Here is a 20167-nt window from a genome sequence, read left to right on the forward strand (position 1 = left end):
GGGTTCTATCCCTGGCTCTGGGAGGGGAGTGGGGCCTGAGGGTTAGAGCTGGGGGGGGGGGGCTGGGAGCCAGAACTCATGGGTTTTCTGGGAGGAGAGTGGGATCTAGTGGTTGGGGGGGGGGGATGAGCCAGGACTCCTGGGTTCTCTCCCCATCTCTGGGAGTGGAGTGGGGTGCGGTCTAGTGGTTAGAGCGCAGGGCGGGTTGGAAGCCAGGACTCCTGGGTTCTATCCCTGGCTCTGGGAGGGGAGTGGGGGCTGGGGGGAGGGACTGGGAGCTAGGACTCCTGGGTTCTCTCCCTGACTCCCTTCCCCCATTGCTAGGGGGTCCAGAGGCGTCCGTGACTCTGTTCTGCGACGTGCTGACGCTGCTCCCCCTGTTGGTTTTGCCTCCTGCTCACAGATGAGTCAGAAGAAGCCGGGGCGAATGTCCTAGTCGCTGGAAGTCAGGGGGGCTCTGCCCCGAGCCGCGCATGTCCCTGAGCCCCCCCCCCCCCATTCTCCTTGCTGTGTGTGTCTCAGGCCCCCCCTCATGCTGGCTGCCCCCCGAGGGGGGGATGTGCAGGGCACCAGCCACTGAGCCCCGTGGGTCAATGCCACCTCCCGTGTACCCTCGCCAGCCCCCCAACCTCTCCCCCTTCCTGAAGAGCTGGGGGGGGGGGGTTTGCTCCCCACACCACCCTAACCTCGCCTGGACCTTGTATTCCTGGGGATCAGACCCACCCTCTCGCTCCGTCATCTCTTCACATCCAAGATCATCCTGAAGGAGATGCTCCGTCACCTCCAGCTCTGGAACGGCGGGCGCCATGTCTTTATCCTCATTCAGGAGGTGCAGCTTTGAAGTCTGTTTTCTCAAGAGCCGCAGAGTGAGAAACAAACCCTTTATACTGCAGGAAAGCTTGGGATCTCCTCTTTTCAACGCCGCCAACCTCTTAATTCTACTCCTAATGCAGCCTGAGATATCTCCCCTTAAAGCCTCATCATTTTCAGAACCCTCTGGCTTCCTTTTCCCTTGCACCAGCCCAGATTTAGCAGCTCATATCTCTCTTTTGGCTAAAACCACAAGTAAAAGTCAGATACCGGCTGAAAGCCGACAGCCCCAGCTTCGAAACAACACCTGCCGCACCTCTCTACCATGCGGCGTTGGTGAGATATCAGCTGCTGAAGCCGGGTCGGAGAAGCAAGCCAAGAAGGTAATCAGACTGATGTGAAATGGCAGGTCGGCCAGTTGGCGGCTGCCGGGAGCTCTGGAGTTTGGTATTTCGTGGCCAGCCGGGGCTGTAAATGCTTTAGATGCTCCTCCGTAGCACCAGCCCCAGGCGTGGGTCAGGAAAAGACAGGAGTGAACCCCTTTTGGGGAGGGGATGGGGCATAGCCCCCAGCTTCCAGCATTCGCAGTGCCTCTGGATGGGGGGTAGACACGGGGGGAGGAGAGCTGGGGTGGGATGCAGCTGTAGGTATCTCATTGCCACTAAGGGGCACAGGATGAAAGGGGGCAGAGGGGATTTCAAGCCATTGCCTCCGCTGCCGAAACTGATTTTCACTCACTCACTGCGGCCAAAGTAAACTCTTCCACAGCCCCCTCCCCCCCAGCTGTGCCTTCTGCTGCCCCCCCCCCCCCATTGGCTGGAATGGCAGGTTAGGAGCCAGGCCCCTGCCTCCCTCCACACCCCAGGGCTGGATCACTGCCAGCACCCCCTAGAGGGGAAAGGCCCTGTGCCCCATGCCCCATGCCCCATCCCCTTGAGCCAGCCAGTCCCTGCCCTGTGGCTGGTGCCCCCTAGAGGGGGAAATGCTTCATATCTGTACACACACACCCAGCTGCTATACCCCCCTCCACCACTAGGGGTCCCCGTCTCGCGTCTCCACCTCCTACACTGTCTCTTCCCTCCACCACACGTGCCGGTTTGTCCCGCTGGACCCAGGGTTCAGGGCAGAAGGGGGCCTGATCCCACCTTGCCCTGCCCTGGGGCTGTGCCCAGGAAGGGGTTGGGGGGGTCCCGGAAGCTGGGCCAGGGCCCCTGTCCCCCCCTCCCTGTGTGTGTCCATCCTGGTGCCCCGAATGTGACGGGTGCATGAAGGTGCCTTCTCTGCCCCCCCTGATTGTAAGTGAGCCTGTGTATGTGTCACCCCCTGTGCTGGTACTTGTACCCCCAGACCATTAAACGCCCCAGTGTGGGAACGGCCCCGTTCGCCTGGCTCCTCATTCGCTTGCGGGGGTTGGGGACAGAAATCTGGAGATTCAACGTGTTGGGGGGGCTGGGGCAAAGTGCAACACTCCCTGCTGAGCCCCCAGTGCCCCCGGTGCCCCCTCCAGCACAGCACCCCCAGCTGACCCCTGGTGCCCCCCACCCTGCAGAGCCCCGGGTACCCCCACCCTGCTACCTGCAGAGCAGTGCCTCATGAGCGGCCAAGCCCCATGGAGGAGGTGCAGACTGCCAGGGGAAAGCGCCCCCTGCTGCACAGTGCCCCCCACTGCTGCCCTGGGGCCAGCCCCTTGCCCCCACCCCAACGCCATGGGCAGTCACTGGGGCCTGTCTGAAAGCCGGCTGTGGGTTATTCAGATTAACCCCCCCCTCCCCAGTTGCTGGGGGCTAAGAGCCAGACGTCGCCCAGGAGTAGGCATCTGGCTGGGGGGGGGTGCACGTGATCTGCAGGGACGGACAAACCAGCCAGAGAGGGGAAAGGAGGAATTGAAAGGGGGGCGGGGGGGGCGCACACAATCCAGCTGCTGTTAAAGCCTGAACAAACCCGGCTGAATGAGACGGAAATGGATGGGGGGGGGGGCATATTTCCTCTCACGCCTGCTACTTCTCTGCCACGTGGCACAGCTGACCCCCCCCCCCCTCAAGCACTGAGCTCATCCCCTGGCCACGTCCCCTCCAGCACTTCCCTGCCCCACAGCTGCTGCAAGTCTGGAGGGAGGGGCACTGGCGGGGAACCCAGGGCTGGGGGTCAGGCCTCTGGGCAGCAGGGGGAACCCCCAGGGCTAGGAGTGAGGGGCACCAGTGCTGTAGGGCAGGAAGAGAACCCCACAGCTGGGCTAGCAGGGGCAGCCCGTCCGGCATGAGGGGCACCAGCAGAGCTGGGGAGAGGGGAGCAAGACTCAGGGGCAGTTTTCCTGGCACCTAAAGCTCCTGTGCTGAGGGGCACAGGGGCTCCTCAGGCGCCCGTCATGGCCCCCCCGCCCCCACAAAGCACTAGGACACAGTCAGGAAAATTTAAAAAAAATTGGTTTATTCTTTCGCAGAACGTCGTCTTTTCAATATGAAAAAAGCAGTTAAAAAAAACGAGAAAGATGGAGCAAGCGAGAGGAGAGGAAGAAAAAAAAAAAAAAAGACAGACACTGAGCTGATAAGACAGAGCCAGACAGGACCGAGTTGAGCTGAAGCCAGACCAGGTGGAGGGGGGCCCATTGGGTGGGACCTCCAGCTGTATTGTCACCTGCCAGCTGGAACCCACAGCAGTGGGGGTCTCCCCCCCCCCCACTCTCTTCCCCTTCAATTCCTCCAGGGCTGTTGTCTCCCTTCAGCTGGTGGGAGCTGGGGGTTGATTCCCGGTGGCAGGACCTTGGGGTACAATTGAGCCCCAGAGAACATGGGCATGGGGACAATCTACATTCACAGCCTCTCCCCTCCCCAGCTACAGGTTTGCCCCCCCTCCCGCCCCGGCTCTCACCCCCTCCCTGCTCGCTGGACTCGATTCACTGCAATGTAACCAGCTCTCAGGGCCTCTCCCACTTTGCTTCCAGCAGGACCATCCCCCAACCTGGAGAAGAAATGAGTCAGGTGGGATAGGGCAAGAGGGGCCCTAGGCTGAGATTTTCATTCTGCCGCATGGCCTGCACTGGCCCTTTCCCCAAAGCTGCTGAGATGGTAGAGACCAGCTCCCTCAACCATGGCTCTGTGGCTTGGTGCCCTTTCATCCCTGGAGAACATGGCTCAGTTGACTTATCTAGGGCACCGGGGGAGATGGATGGTATGGGGGGTCCCCTGATCTGGGGCCAAATTGATACAAGGAAGAGAATCCCCCCCCCTCTAAAATCTGTGGGCCAAATCCTCAGCATAGGGTCAGGAATGGAAATGAAAAGGGGAGGGATGCCCCCGCCTGGAAAAGCTGGGGGCTGACCCCCCAACAGAAAGCATATTAACTAGGGGAAGCCAGGGACGCACCCTTTGAGGGTGTGGGCAGGCCAGGCAGCTCCAGAACTTAGATCCACCCACCTGGTGGGTGGGACCTTCAAACGGGACACATTGAGCAGGGTCGTACAGAGACAGGTTTAGGGGGGTTTTGTCCCAGGGCTCCAGCATCTCCTACAGCTTTGCAAACATGCTCATGTCCAGCCAGGAGGGGGAAGGAGTTTCTTGACCGAGCAGCTCTCACCCAAGTAGCAGACCCATAAATCTAACCCCGGGGGTCCTGGAGTCCCCCTCCCCCAGCAGGGGGGGCAGGACTCCTGGGTTCTGTCCCTTCTCCCCTCCACTAGACTCTCCTCCCCCAAGTCCCACTGCATTCAGCCACAAGCTCATTCTCCTTGAGGAGGAAGGTGCAGCAGAGGGACTTGCTAACAGCAAAAGCAAATTGAATCTCCTTCCCCCAAGTAGGGCCAGATGTTTCTGCTAGGCCCGGCCTGCTTCTCACCTTCCTCAGCTGCTGGTGTGATTTAATTACCTGCAAGGTCTAACCAGTTCAGGGCCACCTCTTCCTACCTTCTGCTCAGTCTAAGAAGCAATCAACTAGACTTCCTCAGGTCCAGACCTGCCTCACATCCCCCACCTTCTCCAGTGATGGGGGAGCTCCCACAAACCAACTTATGTTGTTCCTGCTAATCCACTTCACAGCTCCCACCTCTACTGGTTTTGCTACAAGAGTTTTACACCTGCCTGATGCTACCTACAGGATGACAGCTACATGCAAGACTCCATCAATAAAGGCTAGAGCAGGAAAAAGTCAGCTCTCTCTCACAACCTGGCTACAGGTTGCTAGGCCACTGGGCCAAAGAAGGGACAACCTATCAACCCTGCTTTGGGAACTTTAATCTTGCACATCCCTTGGGTTACACTTCAGATCTTAGACAATCCAACCAAGCCCTCTGTTATCCCCACGCTCCATCTTCTCCCATCCCTGAAGAACACCTCAGCGAGATGAGCATGGGCTGAGAAGAATCAGCAAAATTTAAACTCCCTCTTTGAGAGAGAGCAGAGGAGAGATGCCATTGGATGTAGACAGTTACAGAGAAAGGGGATCTGACTTTTATTGGAGACAGAACCTCACAATAACTTAGTGCTGGGGAAGAAGAGAAGACAGATGAGGGGCGGAGAGAGACAGCAGAAGTGGCATCTCTCACTCCGATGCCCAAGCTGATGTTTACATGGGAGATCACAGAACCGGCGTAAGCTCAGCCCTGGAGGAACCTGGAGGGAGAAGACAGTTGAGAAGGAAGAAAGAAAGAAAGAAAGAAAATTGGAACATGATGCGATGTGGGTGTGTGTTTGTTTTTTTAAAAAAAAAAAATTAATTTGTGCGGGCGCGTTTATGGTGGCGGGTGAAGCTTCAAGCTTCTTCTTCAGCCTCTTCCCCGAAGTCCTCTTCCTCCTCGGCCGTGGCGTCCTGGTACTGCTGGTACTCAGACACCAAGTCGTTCATGTTGCTCTCCGCCTCGGTGAACTCCATCTCGTCCATGCCCTCGCCCGTGTACCAGTGGAGGAAAGCCTTGCGGCGGAACATGGCGGTGAACTGCTCTGAGATGCGCTTGAAGAGCTCCTGGATGGCCGTGCTGTTGCCGATGAAAGTGACGGCCATCTTGAGCCCGCGGGGCGGGATGTCGCACACGGCCGTCTTGACGTTGTTGGGGATCCACTCCACGAAGTAGCTGCTGTTCTTGTTCTGCACATTCAGCATCTGCTCGTCCACCTCCTTCATGGACATGCGGCCGCGGAAGACGGCTGCCACTGTCAGGTAGCGCCCGTGGCGGGGGTCACAGGCCGCCATCATGTTCTTAGCGTCGAAGACCTGTTGGGTCAGCTCCGGCACGGTCAAGGCCCGGTACTGCTGGCTGCCACGGCTGGTCAAGGGGGCAAAGCCGGGCATGAAGAAGTGGAGACGAGGGAAGGGCACCATGTTGACGGCCAGTTTGCGGAGATCAGCGTTGAGCTGCCCAGGGAAACGGAGGCAGGTGGTGACGCCGCTCATGGTGGCCGAGACCAGGTGGTTGAGGTCGCCGTAGGTGGGGGTGGTCAGCTTGAGGGTGCGGAAGCAGATGTCGTACAGGGCCTCGTTGTCGATGCAGTAGGTCTCGTCCGTGTTCTCCACCAGCTGGTGGACGGACAGGGTGGCGTTGTAAGGCTCCACCACCGTGTCCGAGACCTTGGGCGACGGCACCACGCTGAAGGTGTTCATGATGCGGTCGGGGTACTCCTCCCGAATCTTGCTAATCAGCAGCGTGCCCATGCCCGAGCCGGTGCCGCCGCCCAGCGAGTGGGTTAGCTGGAAGCCCTGCAGGCAGTCACAGCTCTCTGCCTCCTTCCTCACCACGTCCAGCACAGAGTCCACCAGTTCGGCCCCCTCTGTGTAGTGCCCCTTGGCCCAGTTGTTACCAGCTCCGCTCTGGCCTGTGGGGGTGGGGTGGAGGGGAAGAAGCCACAAGCATTGGGCTAAGGCACTGGGAAACCAGCTGCTCCTTGGCCAGCCATGCCCCCAAATTACCTCCAATGGAGTCCCCTGGGGGACACGTGCCAATTCCCCCAATGGGCTAAGGGGAACATCAGGTCCTCTGTTGAGTTAGGCTCACAGATATTTGGGGGAGGGAAGAGGGGAGAAAGATGCCATGTTACTATGGCATTTAAGCCTCCAATTGTTAGAGCAGGGGAACCTAACAGGCCACTGCTCTGCGAATGTGGCCACGGCTGAGGGACGCACCTCTAGCTCCAAACAGCCAACTGAAGTCAGCTGGGTCCCCCAGCACATGCGCCACCCCCCCAGATCAGACAAGGCCCATCTCAAAGTCATAACCCGCTGGCCACTCCAAAATTTAGGGGGGGACTGTCCGCAGGTTGCTACTAGGCCCAATCTGGACTCAGTTGAGTAGACGAAGCCTAGAAACTCTGGTTCAGACTGTAGACGCGACCCCACTCTTGTTGCTACACATGGGCCAAGATCGGGGGTCTCAACCACTGGTGCCATGGCTGACGCAACCCAACCCAAGTGGCTGCTGGGTAATTCACAGTCACGCACAGCCAACCCCAGGGCCCCAGCAGACACGGCACGGAGGGACAATGGGAATCTTACCGAAGACGAAGTTGTCTGGTCGAAAGATCTGGCCGAAGGGACCGGAACGGACAGAGTCCATGGTGCCTGGTTCCAAATCGACCAAGATGGCGCGAGGGACATATTTACCACCTAGAGGGGGAGCGAGAAGAGTCTCAGCAGGGACGGGTCAATCAAACCAAGAGGCAGCAGGACGGTCTTAGGGGGCCTGGGTTATCCAGGAGGAGGAATTTGGGGCTGATTCAAAGCCATGGGTGCAGAGGGATCCCCGCAGCCATTAGATGCTAATGCACTGAAAGGGTTTGGTCTCAGCCATGTAGGAAGAAAGGGGGGGGGCTAGCCTAGCCTTTGGGGCATCTAGAAGGGGGGTGCCCTCGATCAGACCAACCCACACACGGCACGGGGAGTGGAACAGCCTGGACCAGGACCAAGCCACAGAGTATTTGTGGGGAAGGATCCCTGGACTCTCCCATTCCCTGCATATAGGGTAGGGGGACTGGCTCAAACCATAGGAACACGTGGGGGGGATCAGACCAAACCATGTATATTTATAGGGGGAGCACTCAGACCACCCCAATCTCCACATACCAAAACCATGGGTGTTTGTGGGGGGAATCTCGGACCAGCCAATGCTCCCTAGGTAAAGGGGTGTCATGTACCCCTACAAGCAGTACCTGTGGCCTCGTTGTAATAGACGCTGATGCGATCGAGCTGCAGGTCACTGTCGCCGTGGTAGGTGCCGGTGGGGTCGATGCCATGTTCGTCACTGATCACCTCCCAGAACTAGGGGCGACAGCAAGGGGGGGTGTCATTGGGACGGCTGCTTCCCCCCACTCCTGTACCAGCCATCCCTCCCCTGAGGGGACACTGCTCTTCTCTGGGGGGAACTCAGCTAGCGCGGCAGCTGCCAGCCCAATGGGGGCTACCCCACATCTAAGCCCCACCTGACACATCCCCATTAGCTCTGCCATCCCTGGCATACAACGGGCACATGATGGTGCCACGCCCACCATGCGCAGCCAGCCAGAGCCAGCAGCGCCCCCTACAGGTGATCACAGCCTGGTCCAGAAACAGGGGCTTCCCCTAGGGCTGCACATCCCCCCGCCCCTCCAGCCAGCCATGTGGGGGAAGCAACACACCACACAGGCCAGACTGCCCCCTAGTGGCAGAGGGACCCCATGAAAGTTTGAGGTGCTGCTCTGACCCCCGGGAGAGGGGGTATTATGAGGTCCTCTCCCCCCTCTGTGCCCATCCCTAGGTTGGGGTGAGAAGAGACCCCTTGAGCATGGGGGGAGGGGGGAAATCAGGGTAGGGTCCATCCCCCCTCCCCCCAAAAGCTAGTCCTACCCCAGTCATATCTCTGGTGCTCTGTTGTCCCCAGCGCTGGGGAGGTTGGGAGACGGGGGGTGGGAGGAGAGGCAGGCACTGGTGTGCATATGCAAGGAACCTGTCCCCCTGCCCCTCCCCCCCGGTCACAGCCCTCTTGCCCCGCCCCTTGTGACAAAGTAAATCCCCCAGGGTCACCCTCTGACCAGCAGCGGCCTCCGGGTTGGGCTGCTTTACCCTTTGTCCAGGGGCGAGAGAAACCCCAGCAGTCCCTGTCCCTCCCCACGCTCAGCTGTGGTCTCAGCTCCCACAGGGCTCTGCTCTGCCTTGCCAGGGAAGGTGGGCCAGGCACTCGTCCCCTCGGTCCCAGCTCCAGGGAAGTGACGCCTGAGCCAGCGCAACCCCCCTCTCCCCGCCCCCCCCCAGCCCTGGGCTCCTCAGCCAGGGCTGTTCAATGCCAGCACCAGTAGCTACAGCACTGCCCCGCCAGGAAGCGACGGCCAAACCCAGCCACGCAGGGAACAATTGCTACTGTTTAAGATTTCCTCTGCGCCCGAAGCGCTCCCTGGCCACGTGCCTGCCCTAGGACCCTGCAGCATTCAGCCGCAGCAGGGATGACAGTGCTGGTGGCAGCGGTGGGATTGGTTGCTGCCCCCCCTCCCCCCACTGAGCTCTACCCCATTACACGCCCCTCCCCCAGCCCCAATGCAAATCCAGCTTCCCGCCTCTGAGTGGAGCAAAGAGCAGATGGCGCCCGGCTGAGCCTAAGAGAGGATTCCCACCCCCGCTTGCTGCAGGCTGGCGGCTTCAGCTCTGTTCAGCCACAGCAGGTGTCAGCGCTCCTGGGCTCGGGGAGGGACTAGTAGGTTAGATGGGGAGGGGGGGCGCGGCTGGGTGCCAGGACACCTGGGTTCTATGCCTGGGCTCTGGGAGGGAAGGGGGGGTCTAGTAGGTTAGATCAGGGGGGAGGGGGCACGGCTGGGTGCCAGAACTCCTGGGTTCTATGCCTGGGTTCTGGGAGGGAAGGGGGGGGTCTAGTGGGTTAGAGCAGGGGGGCGGCTGGGTGTCAGGACACCTGGGTTCTATGCCTGGGCTCTGGGAGGGAAGGGGGGGGGTCTAGTTGGTTAGATCGGGGGGAGGGGGCGCGGCTGGGTGCCAGAACACCTGGGTTCTATGCCTGGGCTCTGGGAGGGAAGGGGGGGGTCTAGTGGGTTAGAGCAGGGGGGGGCAGAGGGAGGTGAAGTCACTGACTTCTGTCCCCAGTCGAGCCTACCCCCACCCCCAAGCCTGCTTGGGACAAAGCAGGGTGTCAGAGCATCTGTCACAGATAACATCTGTTTTCCACCCCAGCCCCCACCACCAGAGCTCCGCCCCACCCACAACACAAGGGCTGCCAAGCTGACCCCTTCAACATCCCAGGCATTTTTGGCACCATGGGTCACTGCATCAGGAAATCCACCCCCCAGTCCCAGCATGGATCAGTGAGGAAGGTGGCAGCCAAATTGCACTGATCTCAGCAACTCTGGTGTCAACCTGGAGTGGATCTGGATTTACAACCGGGGTCACTGAGGTTGCGTCTACACTGCATTGTAAACCGGGGCTGCGGGAGCCCAGGCTTGTGGACTCGGTCATGCTTCAGCATCCTCACTGCATGGTAAACCTGGGCTTACCATGGCTGGGGGCTCACAGCCGTGCTAACACGAGACCCGACTCGGGGCTGTGACTTGGACCGTGTCCACACGGCAGAAAGACATGACTTGGACCAGAGCTGCAGCTGGCCTGGGGCTCTGAGCCGCCCCCTCGCAGGGTCCTAGGTTCTGAGTGCTGGCTGACCCGGGTCAGGCTGATTTGCGTGTGGACGGCAGGGGGGCTTGGGCCCTGTCAGAGCCCAGCTTTAATAGGCAGTGTAGCCAGACCCCGAGTCAGCGGATTCAGGGCTGGATTCTGATCTCAGGGACCCTAGTGCAAACGCAGAGTGATTCCAGATGGAGAAACTGAATGGCTCGAACAGACGCCAGGAAGGCTCTTTGGGAGGGGCAGAAAAATCTGCTTTACATTTCCCCAAACATCCCCGGCAGGGCCCAGCGCCCGGCCTCCTCGCTTCAGAACCACTGACACAGCTGCTGCGATACAAACCCATTATGTTGGGGGTCACGATCTTCTGACAGAGCAGCCAGCTCTGGGTCTCACTGCAAGAATTTGCTGGGCTGGGTCTCATTAGAGCCTCACCCACCCACCCTGGCACGGCAGAGACGCCAGTTTTAAAGCATGAGCGAGGGGGGTGGGGGGGTTGGATCTCCACATACGGGATCTAGGCAGATCGGCGCCCCCCCACAGAGCACCCCTGCGATATATCGCCTGGCTGTGGGGCCGGCACCCATTTGCCAGCCACGCCGAGCGCAGAATAAAGCCTGGCAAACCTGGTCAGGCAGAGGTGAGGCTGGGTGGGGCCCAGGATGAGGCATGTGATGCAGGAGGGGAAATATCCCTACAGTAAAAAAAAAATTCAGGGCCTCTCAAGCAACCCAGATGCTTCCACCGAAGCAATAAACCCCGATGGGTCCATTTAGCAGGGATGCTCCTGGCTCTGCACGGGCTAAAATAAAGTCTCTTTGTCCACCCATCCACCCCACCAGGTGGAGAAACCCAGCTGCTGGGGGGCGGGGGGGGGCATTTTGCAGCCATCCAACTGCAAACAGGCCCTTCTTTAGGCACAAAAAGTCCCTCAGTGTCTAGCGCCAGCAGCCGCCTGGAAACCCCCCCCCCCCCCCCCAGCTGTGCAAAGGCGGCCATTACAGGCACAAAGGATGTGGTGTGTGTCTCAGCTTAAACTGCAGATCCGATTTGACTCCGGAGTGGCGGGGCGTTGCGGGACGGATGGGAAGGGATCGGGCTGGGCACGGATCGCGGAGAGCTCTAGGAGGTGGAGGAATCAAGCCAGCCTTGCAGGCAGCCATGTGGGGCCCGGCAGACAAAGAGGTGGGGAAGATGGTGGGTGGGGAGGGAAAAGGAGGAGGGGGAGGGGCGGTTTGGCGCCAGAAGTAACATTCTTTATTTGCAACTGAAACAAGATTTTTTTCTCTCCCCCCCCATTGCAACATTTTACGGTCACTTTTTTCACCCCAACGGCAACACTGTAATTGAAGGTTTGCCAGGGGATCGAGGAGAGGAGAAAGGCCTCACTCCGGATCTAGCAAGCAGGGGGTTCGCCTCTAGACATGGCCCCCCACCCTGGTGCTTAAACCCATTACACACTGGGTAGGGTGACCCCGGAGAGCAAGTGTGAAATTTTCGGAGGGGAGAGAGATCCTTGCCTATATAAGGCAAAGCCCCCAACACTGGAGAACAATACCCCCTTTCACGGAGTAACGGAAGAGAAATTGGGGAGGGGGGGGGGGTGATTTTGCCGCTAGCTAACACAAGATCCGGAGGGGAGGGGTTCATTCCCCCCCCCCAGCAGTTAGGGGAGGAAAATGGCCCCTTTCACCGCATCTCTCACCCCTGGCGGCAGACAATGGAGATCAAAGGGCGGGGTTGAAACGAACCAGCAGAGACAGAGGACGGGAAATTAACCAGCAGCAGAGCGGTGGGCGGGGGAAGAGACACTAGGTTAATCCCCAGCCGAACCGGAGCGGGGCGGGGGGTGCCTCTGCCAGGGGAATCCTGCTCCGATCCCCAGCGGAACCAAAGCCAGATCCTGGCAGCGCCAGACCCCCCCCGCCCCCGCCACAAACCCGGCCTCCCTCCTGCCAGCAACAGGCGGGTTGGGGTTTGGCGCTAAAAGATGGTACCGCGCCGCTTGAAAGCGCCTAGCGGGCGGGGGGAGTTTCCTTCCTGCTACCCCCCGCCCATCCCCCTCTGCAAACCCCCCCCCCCCCAGCTCCCCTGGGTCCGAGTCATCTGCTGCGCCGGCTAATCCCGTTAACTGCAAATCGCCTTTCTAATGCCGGGACGGGCTGGAATCCGGAGTCTAAAGTCCCGGGTTTAAAAAAAAAGGATCGGGGGGGGGGGGGGGAAGAGAAGGGGTGAACTCAAAAACGGCGCAACAGTTTTAAATCCAGATTAAAAAAAGATAGGCTGGAAAAAAATCGAGACCGGTTTCTAAATACGTCCGATCTCCCCCCCCCCCCCCGAAATGCTCACACCACCCCGCCTTTATTGTAACTGCCAAAATCAAGCCGCCTCCACCAAACTCGTCCTGCAAGAGGAATAGCTATTGCCCCTCCCCCCGCCTCCCCAAAAAATCTGGGGTGGAGGCATTTTTTCCTCCTTCAGGAGATCCCGTATTGTAAACCCTTTTCCTTCCTCCCTCACCCCCCCCTCCGCCCAAATATGCTGGGATCGCTCCCCCCCCCGCCGCTCTTGAAGCCCCATTAATTTGAGGCGCCTCACTCACCTTGGCACCGATTTGGTTGCCGCACTGACCAGCCTGGATGTGGACGATTTCCCTCATCTTGCCTCCCTTTGGTCTAGCCTGATCCTGCGCCCTTTGAAGAATAGAACGATGGGGAGCTCAAGGTTCTCTCCGCCGAACGCGCCGGGAGCGAACGTTCCAAGCGGCCGAAAAAGCGACAGCGAGAAGGGCTGGGGCTGATATAGACAAAGCTTTTATAAGCTGGAGGGCGGCCAGCCCGATGATTGGCCCGCTGGGCTCACGAGCGCGGAGCCCATTGGACAGGAGAGGCGCGGACACGTAGTGTGGGGGGGGAGTAGGGTGTGGGCCCGAGCGCAAGCGGTGCTGGGAGTTGTAGTCTCCTTTTGTTGTACAGTTTTTAAAGTGGGATTGCGGAAAAAAATGGGTGTGACAGGGGAAGAGGGAGAATCAGGCTGGGAGACAGGCCTCATTCTTTCTTCCGCACATCTCCTCCCCCGTATACACGGCATGAGGTGCACCGCAAAGCCCGAGAAAGGACGAACAGGGAGGGAGGGCGAGGAGAGGGGAGAACAGAGTGAAAGAATAAGGAAAGAAGGAATGGGAGAAAAAGGAAAGAAGGAACGAAAAAGAGAGGCAGAAAGACTGAATGAAAAAGAGAGAAAAGAACGAGTGTAAAGAGAGGAAGGAATAAAACAACTAAAAACAGAAAAAAAGAAAGAATGGGTGAGAAAGAAAAGGAAGGAGAAAAAAGAATGGGAAGGGGAAGAAAAGAAAGAACGAATGAGGAAAAGAAAAAGGCATGAAAAGGACTGAATGCATAAGAAAGAATGAATGAATAAGAGCAAATAGAATGAAAAAAGGAGAAAGAATGAATGTAAAAAAGAGAAGAAAAAAACAAGCAAAACCAGAAAGACTGACTGGGAGGAAAGAAAAAGGACAAAAAGACAATGCAGAGGAGAGAGCGAGAGGAAAGCGAACGGGGCAGGGGGAGGAAAAGGGACAGACTGGCTGAGCCAGCAGGAGCCAGGCAGCCTCCGCCCAGCCAGCCCGGGGCCCACCCTTCTCTCCTTGCTGGCGGGAGGCCATGGCTGCCTTAGCCAGGGGCCTGGGCAGGCGCCCGTCTGGCCTCCTCCTGCCCCATGGAGCAGCCTTGAGGGCGCATCCCCTGGTGGGGGTTTGGAACCAGGTTCTTGCCTCTCTAGTGGGGTAGGGCAGGGGGGCTGGGAGCCAGGACTCCTGGGTTCTCTCCCTGGCTCTGGGGGGAGAGCAGGGTCTGGTGGTTAGAGCAGGGGGGGCTGGGAGCCAGGAGTCCTGGGCAGGCTGGGCCAGTTCTTGGGCCGTGTGCTGTATGGAAATTGAGACACACACACACAACCCCCCTGTGCCACTGCCAACCCCCCATCCCATTACACCCTCCCCTTCCCAGGATCCTAACCCCTGATTATCCCGACTCCCCCTTCCCACTCCTTACCTTACCCTGCCCAGCTGACCAGCCTCCTTGTGTGACGGGTCCATCCCGCTTCCCAGCCACTCCCCAGCACCATTTCAGGGGAGGATATTGCACCAATTCAGATATTTTGGGGGGTGGGGTGCAAATTCCAGTCCCTGCCCCCCTCCTGGCAGGCACCCTCGTCCGTCCCTGGACCCCGGGTCTCCCTCAGTCCCTCTCCCTCCCATACCCAGAGCTCATGCGGGTGTGACCCCGCAGCAAGTTCTTGGTCCCCGTGCACCAGGTCCCGATGTGAGGGTGGCCAGGGCAGATCTGAGATGCGGTGCCAAGCACCACTCGCTGCATTCTGTCTGGGCAGAGGGGCAGCCAGGCCAGATGTGAGTGGCGCTGCCACCACCCAGCTGGGGCAAAGCTGCGCGCTGCTCTGGGCACAGCCATACCGAGCTGGGACGGGGCTTTGAGCGAGCGGTAGAATCTGGGGCAGCCTCTGCCTGGCCTGCGGAAGGCACAGTGGGAGGCGGGTACCGGCTGCCCTGCACCCCCAGCCGCCCAGGGTTCAGAGGACCCTTGAGACACTGGCCCTGTGCCAGTGAATTGAGTGCAGGGTCGTGAATCTGGGCCTACTCCTGGGTTCTGTCCCCAGCTCTGGGAGGGGAGTGTGGGCAGGGCCGGCTCCAGGCACCAGCTTCTCAAACAGGTGCTTGGGGCGGCCGCTCCGGAGAGGGGCGGCAGGTCCAGGTATTCGGCGGACGGTCCCTCACTCCGCCTGGGAGTGAAGGACCTCCCGCCGAATTGCCGCCGCTGATCGTGATCGCGGCTTTTTTTAGATCGCGATCAGGGCTTTTTTTTGTTTGTTTTGTTTTGGCTGTTTGGGGCGGCCAAAACCCTGGAGCCGGCCCTGAGTGTGGGCCAGTGGTTAGAGTAGGGGGCTGGGAACCAGGACTCCTGGGTTCTGTCCCCAGCTCTGGAAAGGGACTGGGATCCAGAGGGGAGTGGCCCCATGTCCCATTTCTTGTCCCCCCAGCCATCCAGTCCCTGCCCTGGGGCCAGATGGGAGCTGGCGCCCCCTAGAGGTAACATCCTCCCTAATGCTTCAGTAACCTTGTCAAGAGCATACCTGCCCCAGCTCCTAGCAGGACACTGAGGCCCCCAGAAGCTGCTGCGTTGCCCCCTCCCTCAGCAGTGCACTGAGCTGCTGCTTCCTTCCCCCTCCTCACCCCCTGCCCCAAAGCCGTGAGGAGGGGCTGAGAAAATCCTCACCTACAGCTGGGCACCTCTGTTCCAGCCAGGATCCCTGCTGGCATTAGCTGGCGGAGAAGGGCGGGGAGGACCTGGCCATGGGGAGCAGGCAGCCCACTGGTCTGTGACCTCGGAGTTCAAACGTTCAAACCCTGGGAATCTGGGAGCTGCAAGGAATGGGGGAGAAAGAAATGGAGGAGACACCGACTCCCCTCCCAGAGCCAGGGAGAGAACCTAGGAGTCCTGGCTCCCATCCCATCCCGCTCTAACCCACTAGACCCCACTCCCCTCCCAGAGCCAGAGAGAGAACCCAGGAGTCCTAGCTCCCATCCCATCCCGCTCTAACCCACTAGACCCCACTCCCCTCCCAGAGCCAGGGAGAGAAGCCAGGAGTCCTGGCTCCCATCCCATCCCGCTCTAACCCACTAGACCCCACTCCCCTCCCAGAGCCAGAGAGAGAACCCAGGAGTCCTGGCTCCCATCCCATCCCGCTCTAACCCACTAGACCCCACTCCCCTCCCAGAGCCAGGGAGAGAACCCAGGAGTCCTGGCTCCCATCCCATCCCGCTCTAACCCACTAGACCCCACTCCCCTCCCAGAGCCAGGGAGAGAACCCAGGAGTCCTGGCTCCCCTCCCATCCCGCTCTAACCCACTAGACCCCACTCCCCTCCCAGAGCCAGGGAGAGAACCCAGGAATCCTGGCTCCCATCCCATCCCGCTCTAACCACATGCAATGATAGGATCTTAACCCACTAAATAGGGCCTGTGTGTGGATCGGCAGAAGTTGCCCGAGTCATTGGCCTGGGGGCAGCCCAGGCTCCACCCATGGGAAACTCTTTACACAGCATTGGCGCGACTGCTGCTAGAACACCATGTCCCACTCCAACGTCCAGCGTTCGAGGAGGAGGTGGAAATACCAGTACGAGAACTAGGAGGGCCCCAAAAATGAGCCAGGGCAGGGTAAGAACCTTTAAGGAACTCGGCCTATTCAGCTGAACGAAGCGAAGGTTGAGAGGCGGCTGGATCCTAGACGGGAGCCTTTCACCCTTGCTGACCAAGGCCTCACAAGCGCAGACGGCTGGAAGTTGAGGCTGGACAAATTCAGCCTTGAAATCAGAGGTGTTTTCCTAACTCTGAAGGGTGATGCTGTTGTACTTAAAGTACTGCACAGGATCTTTTCAGGGGGAATAAGGCAAAGCGCCACATTTCTTCGTAATACATGCACTAATCAACACTGTATCATCTGCATATGCTAGTAGATAATGTTTTCACCCCTCAGCTCAAATACACTCACATACACACACACAAGCACACTCCGTCTTGTTGTTGTTACCAATTAGTTGCTCTCCATAACTTCACTGGCCAGGTGAGTTAGATGGGGGAGGGGGTGCAGCCGGGCTTCTGCCCGGATTGATGCTCCGATGTTGACAAGACGAGACCCGGGGTCCTCTGCAAGACACCTCACATTTATAGCAGCTTCCCTCTCCTGCAGATCTGTACCAGATTCAAAATCTAGATCTGTGTCCGTTGGTCCTTTGTGCTGCTTCTTTCTGGGTGTTGTCCCAATGCTGTTCAAAGAGGGTGTTTTCAAAAGCAGGTGCTCGCTTCCAACCCCCGAGGCCATCAATATGTCTGCTCTTCTTCAGTGAGCCCACTGGACACGTTTTATTGTTCTTGGGTCTGGCTCCCAGCCGCTCTTCAACTGTTGCAGCTGTCTGGAGGTGCTTGCCCTCCACTCTTTACTCATTCACACCTCCTTCATTCAACAGGGCAATTGATTAAAAGGGGGGGGGGGGGGGAGATCTTATTCTACTCCTAGCAAAAAGACATTTTTGTTAACATTATACCAAGGCTCAATACAAATAAGGATCTGATACAAAGTTGTATGAAAATAGGGGGCATAATACAAAGTCATATGAAAGTTATGTGAAGATGCTTAATGCAAAGATTTATCTACATTGTAACATTGGACCAGCGTGCCAGGGCAGTGGTGCGCGCCCCATGGCTGGGAGTCGTTCCGACGTGGTTAGATCTCTGCCCGAGATACAGACGCTGACCTGTGTGCCTGCGTCTAAGTGAGCAGGATGGGTCGTGGCAGGCCCTTCTGGCCTAGCAGGTGTGAATCTACGAATCTCCCTGTCCGTCCCTGTCCTTCAGGGGCTTGGGGAGAAGAGAATCACCAACACTGTGCAGAGTGTGGGCCTGGCCCTTGCAGCTCTGCATGAAGACAATGCGTAAAATCCAACCTCAGGCTTCACGGTTTCCGCCACCTGGGGTCAGGAAGGAATAGTTTTTCCCATTGCTTAGCAGGCCAGGTGTATCCTCTTTGGAGTTTTTTTCCTCCTCTGCATCTCACTGCACCACCGAACATGGTGAGACGATGAGACCTGACCCAAGCGTCAGAGATCGGCCATGGCTGGAGACGGGGACACCAGATGGTATGACCCAGTGCTCTGAGACGGCACCGAGAATTGTCTCTCTCGCTGCCTGGCTGGTGTGTCTTGCTCCTAGGTAGGCATCCCACAGGCGTCTGCATGTCTCAGGAGTAGGGTCACCCCAGAGCCAGAGAATTGCCTGCCCTGGGACCGGATCGGAACCAACGCCCCCTAGACGGGAAAGGTCCCATGTCCCATTCCCCTGAAGCAATCAGCCTGTGCATCCATCGGCATGGATCCTTTCCCATCCACCCCCTCCTGGTTATGACAGGCCTGGGGGCACAGCTTAGAACCAAGGGGGAGCTCAGAGCAGGCTGTGGGTGTCACCCAGCAGTGTCCTGGCTCGGAGGGGCGGGGAAAGGGATGACTTTCCGTTGAGCTAGGGTTGGGCCTGACATCTAGTGGTGAGATGGCAGGACTGCAACCCTGTGCCTTTCTGTCTTGGCAGGGATGGGGTTGGATGTTTTTCCAGGACCGGTTCCCACCCTGGAGATGCTGTGACTGGCTGGAAACGCCGTAGCGACAGGCATGGAAACATCAGGACACCTGGGTCCCTTCATTCAGACACTGCCCATCCCAACCATCATCATGAGAAGAGCTACCAGGGCCTCTGCTGGTGATTCTAACTAGCCCTGGACAGATGGAGACTTCCTGCCAACCCCTCCCAGCGGCTAGTCAGTCCACTCATCCTACTAATCTATCTATCAATCCGCCATACACCCCCCTCTAGCCAGCCAGCCATCGATCCCATACACCCCCTCTATCTGTCCCTCCATCCCCACGCCCCTCTGTCCATCCCTCCACCCGTCCCCATACACCTCCCTCTAGCCAGCCAGCCATCGATCCCCATACACCCCCTCTATCTGTCCCTCCATCCCCACACCCCTCTGTCCATCCCTCCACCCGTCCCCATACACCGCCCTCTAGCCAGCCAGCCATCGATCCCCATACACCTCCTCTATCTGTCCCTCCATCCCCACACCCCTTTGTCCATCCCTCCACCCGTCCCCATACACCCCCCTCTATCCAGCCAGCCATCGATCCCCATACACCCCCTCTATCTGTCCCTCCATTCCCATACCTCTCTGTCCATCCCTCCACCCATCCCCATACACCCTCCCTATCCATTCATTAATCCCCATACACACCCTCTATCTGTCCATCTATCCATCCCCATACACTCCCCTTAGCCATCCATATACATACTTATAGAAATCCATGGTACGCCCACATCTTGAATACTGCATGCAGATGTGGTCGTCCCATCTCAAAAAAGATATATGGAATTGGAAAAGGTTCAGAAAAGGGCAACAAAAATGATTAGGGAACAGCTTCTGTATGAGGAGAGATTAATAAGACTGGGACTTTTCAGCTTGGAAAAGAGACGACTAAGGGTGGATATGATAGAGGTCTATAAAATCATGACTGGTGCAGAGAAAGTAAATAAGGAAGTGTTATTTACTCCTCATAGCACAAGAACTAGGGGTCACCAAATGAAACGAATAGGCAACTGGTTTAAAATAAGCAAAAGGAAGTAAATCTTCACAGAACGCAGTCAACCTGTGGAACTCTTTGCCAGAGAATGTTGTGAAGGACAAGACTATAACAGGGTTCAAAAAATAACTAGATAGATTAATGGACGATAGGTCCATCAATGGCTATTAGCCAGGATGGGCAGGGATGGTGTCCCTAGCCTCGTTTGCCAGAAGCTGGGATTGGGCGACAGGGGATGGATCAGTTGATGATTCCCTGTTCTGTCCATTCCTCTGGGGCACCTGGCATTGGCCACTGTCGGAGACAGGATATTGGGCTAAATGGACCTTTGGTCTGACCCATGATGGCCATTCTTATGTACTTTCTGTCTGTTCATCCATCCATCCACCCCATGCATCCCCTCTACCCATCATCCCCATACACCCCCTTTAGCCATCCATCCATCCATATACAAACCTTCTATCTGTCCATCCATCCATCCATATCCCCTCTATCCATCCATCCCCATACACCTCCTTTAGCCATCCATACATCCATCCCTAAATATCTATCTATCTATATCTCAGGCTCTGCCATGTGGC

General features: G+C 58.1%; 1 protein-coding gene across 1 annotated transcript; it reads right to left on the bottom strand.

The window, feature by feature from the left end:
- Nucleotides 1-3216: 3216 nt before the first annotated feature.
- Nucleotides 3217-13204, bottom strand: LOC101937569 (tubulin beta chain). The gene is made up of 4 exons (XM_008175853.4): nt 12989-13204; nt 7941-8049; nt 7288-7398; nt 3217-6611 (listed from the first exon to the last, which is right to left on the bottom strand). Exons 1-4 carry the CDS (start codon nt 13043-13045, stop codon nt 5554-5556), a joined length of 1335 nt encoding a protein of 444 aa, XP_008174075.1. The 5' UTR covers nt 13046-13204; the 3' UTR covers nt 3217-5553.
- Nucleotides 13205-20167: the final 6963 nt, after the last annotated feature.

Source organism: Chrysemys picta, chromosome 12 (assembly GCF_011386835.1).
Source record: "Chrysemys picta bellii isolate R12L10 chromosome 12, ASM1138683v2, whole genome shotgun sequence".
Lineage (NCBI taxonomy): Eukaryota > Metazoa > Chordata > Testudines > Emydidae > Chrysemys > Chrysemys picta.